This window comes from Cherax quadricarinatus, chromosome 9 (genome assembly GCF_038502225.1).
Source record: "Cherax quadricarinatus isolate ZL_2023a chromosome 9, ASM3850222v1, whole genome shotgun sequence".
In the NCBI taxonomy this organism is placed as follows: Eukaryota; Metazoa; Arthropoda; class Malacostraca; order Decapoda; family Parastacidae; genus Cherax; species Cherax quadricarinatus.
The window spans coordinates 19,292,079-19,304,332 of NC_091300.1; the positions used below are offsets into that span (position 1 = coordinate 19,292,079).

At 41.1% G+C, this 12,254-nt stretch overlaps 1 protein-coding gene across 1 annotated transcript in view; it reads right to left on the minus strand.

The window, feature by feature from the left end:
• Window positions 1-12,254, minus strand: part of LOC128685961 (proteasome adapter and scaffold protein ECM29) — a 136,689-nt gene that overhangs the window by 34,709 nt on the left and 89,726 nt on the right. The window contains exon 18 of the mRNA XM_070083283.1: window positions 3,528-3,711. Coding sequence (XP_069939384.1) covers window positions 3,528-3,711 — 184 coding nt within the window. The remainder of the gene's footprint in view (window positions 1-3,527; window positions 3,712-12,254) is intronic.

A 12,254-nucleotide genomic window follows, 5' to 3' on the forward strand; every position in this document is an offset into this window, starting at 1 on the left:
TGCCATCATAAATGAAGGGAGAAGTAATGAATAATTCATGCCAAAAATTGTAAACAAAAGTGGAGTGGGAGAGTGGCTGGGCCAAACGCAGATTCATACATGTTTTCTCTGGTGCCTGACCAGAGAAAACATAATGTTGTCCCTCCGCCTGGCTACCACACAGGTCCACAAGTATTATTATCAGAGCACATATAAAATATGCAATAAATGCCAGACAACAAGTTTACACTAACTTATATTAAATTAGCAATAGAAACAGGCATTAAAAACACAATAAAAGGTAAGATACACACAGAGTACACTTATTACTTACCTTAAAATATTAATATTAATGTGTGAGAGGTGAGTGGCAGGGTGTTTATTGAATAAAATCAGAATGGCATACCATCATCCTCTAACTTGGCACTTAAAGCAAGAGGCTTACGACTCCTCTTTTTATCACAGCTAAGCTTAGATGCCATCGTCAATGAGAGCCAACTAGTTAACGGAAGAGTAAACGAGAGAGAGAATGAGATACAGAGTTCAGACAATGTAAGAACACAAACTGAACAGGTAGTGGGCGATTACTTTGTCAGGCAAAATAAATGCGTATTAATATGTGTCTGCTTTTAGTTCATTCACGTACGTTTGTAAGAGTTTGTAAAACTTTTACCTCACAATATTTTTTTTGTTATAATAATAATTACCTCACAATACTCTTACATTATGTACAAGTTGTACAAGTTAGTACAGAATAAACAAACAGCAACACTCCCATTCTCATGCAACACACCATTTTTAGAGTGAATGAAAATTATATTATTATTATCATAATAAAAAGTGTTAAACCCACAAGGGTCATGAACTGCTATATATAGAGTGAAGGCATACGAAAGGAATATTTTTCTACAGTTATCCCCCAGTGTATGACTAGAGAAAATGTAATTCTTCCAACACTATCTACACAGCCGCTTTGTAAATAAATCTCATATTTTTTATTCTGCGAGTGTATGTATCATGTTTATATGCTATGTAACGTGTTTCTTATATAATTTTGAGGAAAACATCATAGATGGATTAATGAAAATGTCTATATTTATGTAAAATAAGGCATTTAATGTGCCCAAGAGTGATAATTATTACGTACTACTGGCGTCATGAGTAGAGAGAGACTTAGCGATTTTAATGTGTACCTGCACACCAGCACAATGTGTAAGTATATTTAGGTACAGGTACAAATAAGTATAATTATCAGAGTACATATAAAATGCACAATAACTGTAAAACACTTGAAATTTTGGAAAGTTTCCAGAAAGAATAGATGTGGTCAAGGCGAAATGCCGTTAAGCAGGGCCCTACTGTATTTTGTGTTGATCACTTTAATTCATCTATCCTAGGTTACTATTTAGGGCTTGTTAGGTGGCATTTGGTACATACACTTGCATAACAGTGTTACATACATATAGCACCATACTAATGCTTTTTTCAGGACCCAATTAACTATACAGACAAGAGTGTATATAAACCTTCACCCTAAAAATAGGACCAATTCACCACAAGGAAAAGAGCTTATATAAACTTTCACCCTAAGAATAAGAGGAAGGATGATTGGAAATCTTCACAAATGATTGCTGGAACTGATGAATTTGGTAATCCACTTTAATTTTTCTTAAGGATAATTTTAGTGCAATGTACATTTTTTTTTTTTTTTTTTAACATATTGGCCGTTTCCCACCAAGGCAGGGTGACCCAAAAAGAACGAAAAACCTAAAGAGAAGGAAAAAAAAACTTTCATCATCATTCAACACTTTCACCATCACACATACATAATCACTGTCTTTGCAGAGGTGCTCAGATACGACAGTTTAGACGTCCCTCCAAGGTGCCAATATCCTATACCCCTCCTTTAACCCCTTGACTGTTGAAACCCCAAATCCTGAAGTGTCTCCTGGTGTCGAAAAATTTAAAAAAAAAAAAATTATGAAATGATAGAGAATCTTTTCCCAATGGTAATGACACCAAAAGAATGAAATTTGATGGAAAACTTAGGGGATTATGCTCCCGCAAAGTTAGCGACCTTGGCGAAATTTATGAATCGGCAATTTCGCCCACTTTGAGCCCTATTTTTGGCTGATTCCATTGTTCCAGTCGACCAAACTCATAGCTATTTCTTTAGAACTCCATTTGTTCTATCGATTGAGTACAAGAAACTGCCCATTTACTGATTTCAACTACCCAATAACGTGGTCAGAATTTTGAAATTTGGCCAATTTCACGCAAATTAAAAAATATGCCAATTTCAAAATAGGGTCCAGAATGAACAATGCAGACATTCCTGGCTCTAAAATAACATTTTCTTTGTTCATCAGTCACATCTCCAGGCCCCTCTGATATTACTCTTGCTTTCTATTTTGAATTTTTATTCAAACAAAAAATAGAAGATTTACTGTTATGCCATATTGTAAAAATTGCATAAATAATGTTAACCCATTTGTGACTGCACATCAGAATGGCTAGTTGGACATTTATTGGACAATGACATCATTTGTTTACTTTTCAACATCGGCAAAAATCAAACATTTCCCCTACTTTGAGCTCCATTTCAAGGTTCTTTTTCATAGTAAAACCAGTCAAAATCACCTCTATTTCTATAATATGTTTTCCATTCTATCAAATGAGACCAAGAAAATGAGAATACAACCATAAATACTATACGAAAATACACCACAAAGTCGGCGTTTTAATAAAAAATACGGTCGGAGTTTTGTTTTCTCATTATGCACTGGGTGCTGCAGGATTTTTTTTTATATGGTGCACACTGACCACACAGACCCATTCTCTCACATGTGGGTCTACCAGCTTTCTCCTGCTTGATCTGAAGCCTCTAGAATTTTTGAGTATATATATGTCAAACACGGTGGCTTGTAAGACGTATATATACGACCGAAACAGTCAAAGGGTTAAAGTGCAGGCACTGTACTTCCCATTTCCAGAACTCAAGTCCGGCTAACCGGTTTCCCTGAATCCCTTCACAAAATATTACCCTGCTCACACTCCAACAGCTCATCAGGTCCCAAAAACCATTCGTCTCCATTCACTCCTATCTAACACACTCATGCAGTTGCTGGAGAAATGCTCATGTTTAATTAGAGCATTGAAAGGAATGAAACAATAATCTTGACCTAATAAAAAATTAAAATCAGACATTAGTTATTACCGAGTGAAAGAGACTAAGCAGATGCATGTAGATAGCTTAATTATAGACACAATTTTCTATCACATTAAACACAAAAGCATATCAAAGGGTCATTCAACACTCATTTGTTGAAACCTGTGAGTTTATACAGTCATTTTATTCTTCTAGTATTACTGAAACATGGAGAAAAGGTAGACAAAAATACTGAAACTGATAAGGGTCATAATGCACTTATAAAAAGCTCCTCACTTCAACCTACCATTATTATCATTGACAAAGAAATAACACAATGCAGATATGAAGAACATGTTCACACAGCAAGCAACTATTAATAATCAACCATGTAACATACCCTGATGGAGCCTTGCCTAGCTCTCCTTCCTGGAAAATTTTTGTGTCATCAGTAACATTCTGGATGGTGCGTTTTCCTTCTGTCAAAGTCTGGACTAGCCCTTCTACCATGGACTGCCGTGTTGCCTCTGAACAACACTCGTATACAACACCCAAGCCCTTGGAAGCAGCATCCTGCACTAAATCTGGGAACAAGGAGCATCTTAAATTTCGTTTTTGTCAACGAATTGGCCAAATCCCACCAAGGGGGTGACCCAAGAAAGAAGACCTAACTTTATAAGATTCATCTACTTAACCACCTATACACCATAGGAGGTTAGAGCTAATGGCCGAGTGGTTAACACACTGGCCTGTGAGTTTTAGGACTCTAGCCTTACCTGTTTTAGGGTTCAAGCCTTACCTGTTCCCTGATTTGCTTGTAATTATGTTGTCATGATTTTGAGTCATAATGGCAACTTTGAAGCGACACGAGCTAGTGTGTGCCACAGCTACTCTGGTGTGGGACTCGTCTGTAAAAAACCTCCATTTGTGGTCCCAGTGTTGGCCCATGCTAACCTCCCTATGGTGTACAGAAATATACCTAGTTAGATGAACCTTATTAGGGCCAACTGGCCAAGTGGTTAGTGTACTGGCCTATGAGTTTTAAGAATCACTTGTCATGGGTTCAAGCCCTACATGTTCTGTGATTTGTTTGCAATTATGTTTTTATGATTTTGTGATGTTAGATAGGAGTGGAGGCAAATGGTTTTTGGGACATGACAAGTTGTTGGAGTTTAAACAAGGTAAAGTTTTGTGAAGGGATTCAGGGAAACCAGTTTGCTGGACTTGAGTCCTCGAGGAGGGAAGTACAGTGCCTGCACTCTGAAGGAGGAGTGGGAATATCTGCAGTTTGGAGGGGCATCAGAACTGCAGAATCGGCACACCTCTGGCAAGAGTGACAGAGTGAATGATGGTAAGAGCGTTTCTTTTTTGGGTCACCCTGCCTCAGTGGGAGATGATCAGTGGCAGTGGCAGCAGAAAATAATAGAGAGAAGCTTACAATGACGTTTCAGTCCAATTTGGATCATTTACAATGTCACACTAACACAAGAGAGAGTTTGATTGATTGATTGACTGATTCGTCAGGACCTGCATCCTGGCACAGATAACCCATCTGAGGATCTTGAAGAATGTTGATATAATTCAGCTGTTCTGTGGCAGTGATCAGGGTCTTGCTGTAGTCCCTGTGCATTCCACAGCAAAATATTTTATGTACAGCATTGGGCTGAGGCCATCAGGCATCCCATCATTGTCTCTGTGTTGGGCGGTTGGGTAAATCTGCAATTAAATGCATGGACTCCGTTTTGTCTATCATGCATATGTTCATGAAGGTTTTCACAATAGATCTGAATGTCTCTGTTTTCTTCTGAGCCTATGAAGTTGCATATGATATTGGTGAAGCACATGATAGTCGACATCATTTGTTGGCTCAGGCAATACAGGATGTCCTGAACTGCTTCCTTGGGATACAGTGCTCTCCACTGGTGACTGTTGTTGTGTTAGGGTTGACACGTTGACTGTAGCCTGTTCCTGCAGCATGAGGCCTGCTGGCTGCTGTTATTGGGTAGGAGTTTGAGCAGGAGAATTGGGAGATGGTTGAGCAAGGGTGCGATTCTGTTGTTGATGTTTCCTTGGCTTCTTTCATCACTGTGGCTGAGGAAGTGACCCTGGATTCCATGCTACTGTAGCCTCCTCTGGACGAGGCTGCTGCTCAGTGGTGAGGGCTCTACTTGATGCTGGAGGCTTGACATCCAGGGTTTTCCATGCAGCCTTGACATGGCAGAGCCTCTCTGAGCACTGCAGGTTCCAGGCATGATGCCTTTTTCTGCAGTTCAGACACTAAGGTTCCGTAGCCTCTCCTCTTTTTAGTTTATCCAAGCAGTCCTTGGTTGGGCGAGACCCACTGCAAATGCAGCATACCTGTTTAAACTGATGCTGGGCACAGAGGTAGTTGTACCTGTGGCACCTGAAGCACCTCAAAGGTTCTAGATTGTAGGTATTAACCTGGTATGTTCCCCAGCAACCAAGATCCAATTGAGCTGGGAGAGGTCTTCTATGTAGAATCAAGACCTGCCTCATAGGTATGCTGCTGTCCTTCTTGGCTTGGAGATGCTTACCTTTCAGGATGATTTTGTTACTGTGAATTGCATCAAGAGGCATGTCTAATGGATAGTGCATTAACCCTTTGACTGTTGCAAGCCCCTTTTTGAAACTGTCACTCTATGTCGAAAAATTTTTGGAAAAAAAAAAAAAAAAATTGTTCTTATGAAATGATAAGAGAATCTTTTCCTGATGGTAATGACATCAAAAGTACGAAATTTAGTTGAAAACTCACGGAATTATGCTCCCGCAAAGTTATTGGTCTCGGCAACATATACGCACTGGCGATTTCGCCGACTTTGAGTCTAATTTTTGGCCAACTGCGTTGTTCCAGTTGACCAAACTCATAGCTATTTCTTTAGAACTCCATTTTTTTCATCAACTGAGTACAAGAAACCACCCATTTGAACTACGTAACAAGGTGGTCAGAAACTGGCAATTTGGCCAATTTCACGCAAATGAAAAAAGATGCCAATTTCAAAATAGGGTCCAGAATAAACAATGTAGACATTTTTGGCACTAAAATAACATTCTCTGTTCATTAGTCACATCTCTAGGCCCCTCTTATATTACTATTGCTTTCTATTTTGATTTTTTATTCATACAAAAAAATAGAAGATTTACTGTTATGCATTATTATAAAAATGGTATAAATAATATCAGTGCACTAGTGAAAGAATATTACTCCCCCCAGTTGACGTGTATTGGATGTGTGGTGTGCTTTGCTTACTCTTGAACATTGGTAAAAATAGAACATTTCTGCTACTTTGAGCTCAATTTCAAGGTCGTTTTCATCATGAAACTAATCAAAATTACCTCTATTTCTGCAATATGTTTTCCATTTTATCACATAAGACCACGAAAACGAGAATACAACGATAAATACTATACGAAAATATACCTCAACGTCGGCGTTTTAATCCAAAAAACGGTTGGAGTTTTTTTTTTCTCATTGTGCACTGAGTGCTGCAGGATTTTTTTATATGGTGCACACTGACCACACAGACCCATTCTCTCATATGTGGGCCTACCAGCTTTCTCCTGCTTGATTTGAAGCCACTAGAATTATTGAGTATACAGTGGAACCTCAAAAATCGAATGTATCACATATAAAATGTTTCGAAAATAGGACCATTTTTTCGGACAAACTGTGTCCCTATTATCGAACGCGCCCCTATTTTCGGACCGCCGGGTACTGGACCTGTCTGCCGCCCGCTCTGTCCACGTCCCCGCGCAGGTGCCGTGAGCAGTCTAGCTTTGTTTATGCTTGAGTGAACACTAACCTGCGCTCTCATTCACACATTTTATGATTATTTCATTATGTTTAGTGCTTGTGGGACTGTGAAATAAGCTGCCATGGGCCCAAAGAAACTTGCTAGTGGTACCCCTGTGGTAAAGAAAGTGAGAAACACCATAGATGTGAAGAAGGAAATAATACAGAAGTATGAGAGTGGTGTGAGACTTGTTGAGCTTGCCAGGATGTATGGGAAAAACAAGTCAACCATCGGTTCTATCCTGTCAAAGAAAGAACAAATCAAGGAAGCTGATGTTGCGAAATGTGTTAATATAGGGAGTGGATGAGGTGCCTTCTTCAAAGATTAAGGAGATTTGTGCCAAGTGGAATGATGTCCAAATGTTTGTGCAGAAGTACCACCCTGAGCAAGCTGAAACAAGCCATCTTTGCAACAAGTTCAATGACAGAACCATGTCCCATTTTAGGGAAATGTTAAAGAGGCACCAGAAACAGAGGACTGTGGACAGCTATTTTGTGAGACAGGGGTCCAGTGACTCTCAAGCTGGTCCTAGTGGCATTAAAAGACAGAAGGGAAGTAACCCCAGAGAGGGCTTTACCTGAAGTCCTCATGGAGGGGGATTCTCCTTCCAAACACTAACCCCAACTCCCTCTCTCCTCCTCCCCATCTTCCAGATACCATCACCAATCTTCAATAAAGGTAAGTAAAAATGTTATTTTATATGTATTACTATACATAATTAAAAACTATAGTATTTGTTGTATGTAAAACTGTAATTAATCTCTATAAAATGTATTTTTTGTGTGAATATTTTTGGGTTTCTGGAACAGATTAATTGTATTTCCATTATTTCTTATGGGAAATATTGCTTCGAATTTTAGACTTTTCGAATTTAGAACTAGCTCCTGGAACGGATTAAGTTCGATTTTTGAGGTTCCACTGTATATATGTCCGAAACACTGGCTCGTAAGACGTATATATACGGCCAAAACAGTCAAAGGGTTAATATGTCTTTTGACATCTGCTCTATGGATTTTAGTTATGTGAGAACGAGTAATGATTCAAGGCCGTTCATCCTCTGCTGTACCTCATAGGACTATGTTTCAGGGAGTGAGAATAAACTCTTTCAGATTTGGGAATACTGATATCTTCAGGCTGTATTTTCTCTCCAGGTGAACTATAGCAGCATAAGGGGTGTCATGGTGTCCTCTGTTCATGAGTTTGAATTTTTTTATCTATGGATGGCTTAGCTTGACTGATCTGCAAGGAAACACTATGCCTTCCCTTGGACTTTGAAGACTGTTCTTCCTGACAGCCTTTGTCGTACGGTATTTCAATGGCTGGGACTGGCATTTCTTCATCTATACTTATCTCACTGGCCAGGCTAATTTCACTCGTATTGCCGTTCGCTAAATCCAGGGAGTAGTCTTGCAGCTTCTTCTCCAGAATTACACCCCATATTTCCAAATTCGAGTCCTCAGTCGAGTCCTTGGAACATCATGACCTCTTCCTTTCAGAAGAAGCCATGTGCTTCCATGTGCCCAGGAGAAGAGATGACTGATGGCTCCTACAAGAGAGTGAGGAGGCCAGTATATACAAGCAAGTGGGGGGGGGGATGACAAGGCCAGGACCAAGAGAGGTAGAAAAAATAGTGGTAAGACTGGTAGTGGAAGCAGCAGTAGAAGAAATAGAGATAGTAAAAAGTAGGGAGAGTAGTTTAGTAGCACAAGAGAGAAAGGGGAGTGTTGAGTGAAGGGAGGCAATAGTAAAGGTAATAGCATTAGTTAACAGGAATGGAGTGGTAGATGTAGTAGTAGAAGTGGGGTCAGTCTAAAGAGAAGAAAAAAAAAGTATTGCAGGACAGCTAAGGGCCCACAAGGGATAGGTTCAAAAACACAGGGAAAGTGGTAGGGAAAGGAGGAAAAGAAAGGATCAGGTCAAGTCATGAGTGTTCTGAAGTTTGGAGCATTTGACAATGTAATGAGAAAAGAAGGCATCAAGAGAGACAAAGCCAGGACTAAGATTCATATAAGGAAAGTTGGCGATTGTGAAGATTAGAAGTATAATATAGTTTTAGCAGAGGACCAGTCATTGGGATGACTGTGATCTCTAACATGACAGAAAAGAGCATTATTAATGTCAGCAAGCCTAACATTTTTTTTGTGTGTTCTATGAGTCTGTGAGACAGTGGCCAGTCACACCGAAGTACAGTGGAACCTTGACTTACGAGTTTAATCTGTTCCAGGAGCTAGTTCATAACTCAATTTACTCGTACAGTGGTCCCTCGTTTTTCGTAATTAATCCGTTCCTGGAGCCGTTACTATAAATGAAATTTACGATTTGCGAATCAATTTTCCCCATAAGAAATAATGTAAATACAATTAATCCGTTCCTGACACCCAGAAGTATTAAAACAAAAATTTTTTTTACATGAAATATACATATAGTACATAAACAATACAATGGGAAATGATGAATGAAACATTAACAGCATAACACTTACCTTTATTGGAGATTCTTCTTAGTGTATGGGAGACTGGAGGAGGAGAGAGATTGGATTGTTTACAGTTTGGAAGGGGAATCCCCTTCCAGCAACACCTCAGGTACCAATTGCTTCTCTGGGGTTGCTTCTTTTCTCTGTTTCTTAATGCCACTAGGACCACCTTGAGAGTCACTCTAGTCCTGTCTCGCAAAGTAACTGTGGAGAGAGCTCTGTTTCTGGCATCTCTTTAACACTTCCCGAAAATGGCCCAAGACTTTGTCACTGTACATATTTCTCACCTTCTTTAGCACAGGCTTGGCACTAGGAGCTTTCTTTGGAGCCATGGTAGCTTATTTAGTAATTGCAAGCACTAAAATGAGTGGAATATTATGAAATATTTTGTAGGAGCACTTGAGGGGACCTTCATTCACTGGTAAACAATGCCAGAGTGGCTGGGTAGGGAGGCCGCCCCGGCTCACACTGTGCGTACGCATCGCGGACGAACTACTATTCGCGAGTCAACCTATGAAAAGCGAGTCCATGTCTATACGAAAATACCCCTATGATTGGCGAAATTTACGATTGCCGAGAACTACGAAAAGCGAGGGACCACTGTATATCAAATTAATTTTCCTCATTTAAGTTAACTGAAAAGCCATTAATCTGTTCCTGCACTCTGGAGACAAGAAAATATTACTTGAATATGATACTATTATCAACTGTACGGCTTATTTATCTATCACAATTCATCTAATATGACATAATAAACAATATAATTAACACAGAAACATGATATATACTCTAGAATGAATAAAATAGGCCATAATATGGTGGCAGAGACAGCGGTGGAAGCATCCGCCATTTCTGTCCCAATTTGACTGTACAGGTCTCCCTCAACATTCGCGAGGGTTAGGGGATCAAGAGCCTCGCAAATGTTGAAAAACCATGAATGTTTGGTGCCCCAATATATTGTAGGGAAATATAATACAATACTGCTTCCTTAACTTGTTGAACCATGAACAATCATAAAATACACGAAAACGTCGTAAATTGTACTAAATATGTACATCTTATGCTTTAATAACATGTATGTTATTAAATACCACAGACTCCACCACTGCCTCCACCAATGCCTCCACCACTTCCTCAACCACTGCGAGTCCCTACTACCCTCCCTCCGACCCCCGCAACTGGCAGCCAGCCCTCCCACCACTCAGTGTGGTGAGTGTTTTGTTTGTTCATTATTTGCTATTAAACTACAGTATAAATAATGTAAACCCATATTGGAATGGCTATTCGGACAGGTATTGGACGGTGACATCATGTGTTTACTCTTGAACACAGCAAAGAATCAAACATTTCTGCTACTGCTAATAATAACAATAGTAATAATAATAATAATAATAATAATAATACGATACAATTGAAGAAGGAAATTGTACAAAAATACGAGGGAGTGGTTGACACATTGTCAGTGTGGCTTTGTTTATGCTGGAGTGAGCATTAGTCTCCCTGCTCTTCCAAACATTTCACAATAATTCAGCGGTTGAGGCAGTGGTATTTAATAACATATATGTTATAAATAAGAATAGTACATATTATTAATAACATGTATTATTATTATTAATAACGTGTTATTTAATACTACTGCCTGAACCGCTGCCTCAACCACTGCCTCAACCGCTGCCTGAACCGCTGCCTGAACCGCTGCCTCAACAGCTGCCTCAACAGCTGCCTCACCCACTGCCTCAATCGCTGCCTCAACAGCTGCCTCACCCACTGCCTCAATCGCTGCCTCAACAGCTGCCTCACCCACTGCCTCAATTGCTGCCTCAACAGCAGCCTCAACAGCTGCCTCAACCACTGTCTCAATCGCTGCCTCAACAGCTGCCTCAACCACTGCCTCAATCGCTGCCTCAACAGCTGCCTCACCCACTGCCTCAATCGTTGCCTCAACAGCTGCCTCACCCACTGCCTCAATCGCTGCCTCAACAGCTGCCTCACCCACTGCCTCAATCGCTGCCTCAACAGCTGCCTCAACCACTGCCTCAATTGCTGCCTCAACAGCAGCCTCAACAGCTGCCTCACCCACTGCCTCAATCGTTGCCTCAACAGCTGCCTCAACCGCTGCCTCAATCGCTTCCTCAACAGCTGCCTCACCCACTGTCTCAATCGCTGCCTCAACAGCTGCCTCACCCACTGCCTCAATCGCTGCCTCAACAGCTGCCTCAACCACTGCCTCAATCGCTGCCTCAACCACTGCCTCAATTGCTGCCTCAACAGCTGCCTCAACTGCTGCCTCAATCACTGCCTCAATCGCTGCCTCAACCACTGCCTCAATTGCTGCCTCAACCGCTGCCTCAACTGCTGCCTCAACAGCTGCCTCACCCACTGCCTCAATCGCTGCCTCAACAGCTGCCTCAACAGCTGCCTCACCCACTGCCTCAATCGCTGCCTCACCCACTGCCTCAATCACTGCCTCAACAGCTGCCTCAACCACTGCCTCAATCGCTGCCTCAACAGCTGCCTCAACCACTGCCTCAATCGCTGCCTCAACAGCGGCCTCAACCACTGCCTCAATCGCTGCCTCAACAGCAGCCTCAACAGCTGCCTCACCCACTGCCTCAATTGCTGCCTCAACAGCTGCCTCAATAGCTGCCTCAACAGCTGCCTCAACCGCTGCCTCAACCACTGCATCAATCGCTGCCTCAACAGCTGCCTCACCCACTGCCTCAATCGCTGCCTCAATCGCTGCCTCAATCGCTGCCTCAACCACTGCCTCAACCACTCCAGTCGCACTCAGTCTACAAGCACCAAACACAATGAATTATTGTGAAATGTTTGGAAGAGCAGG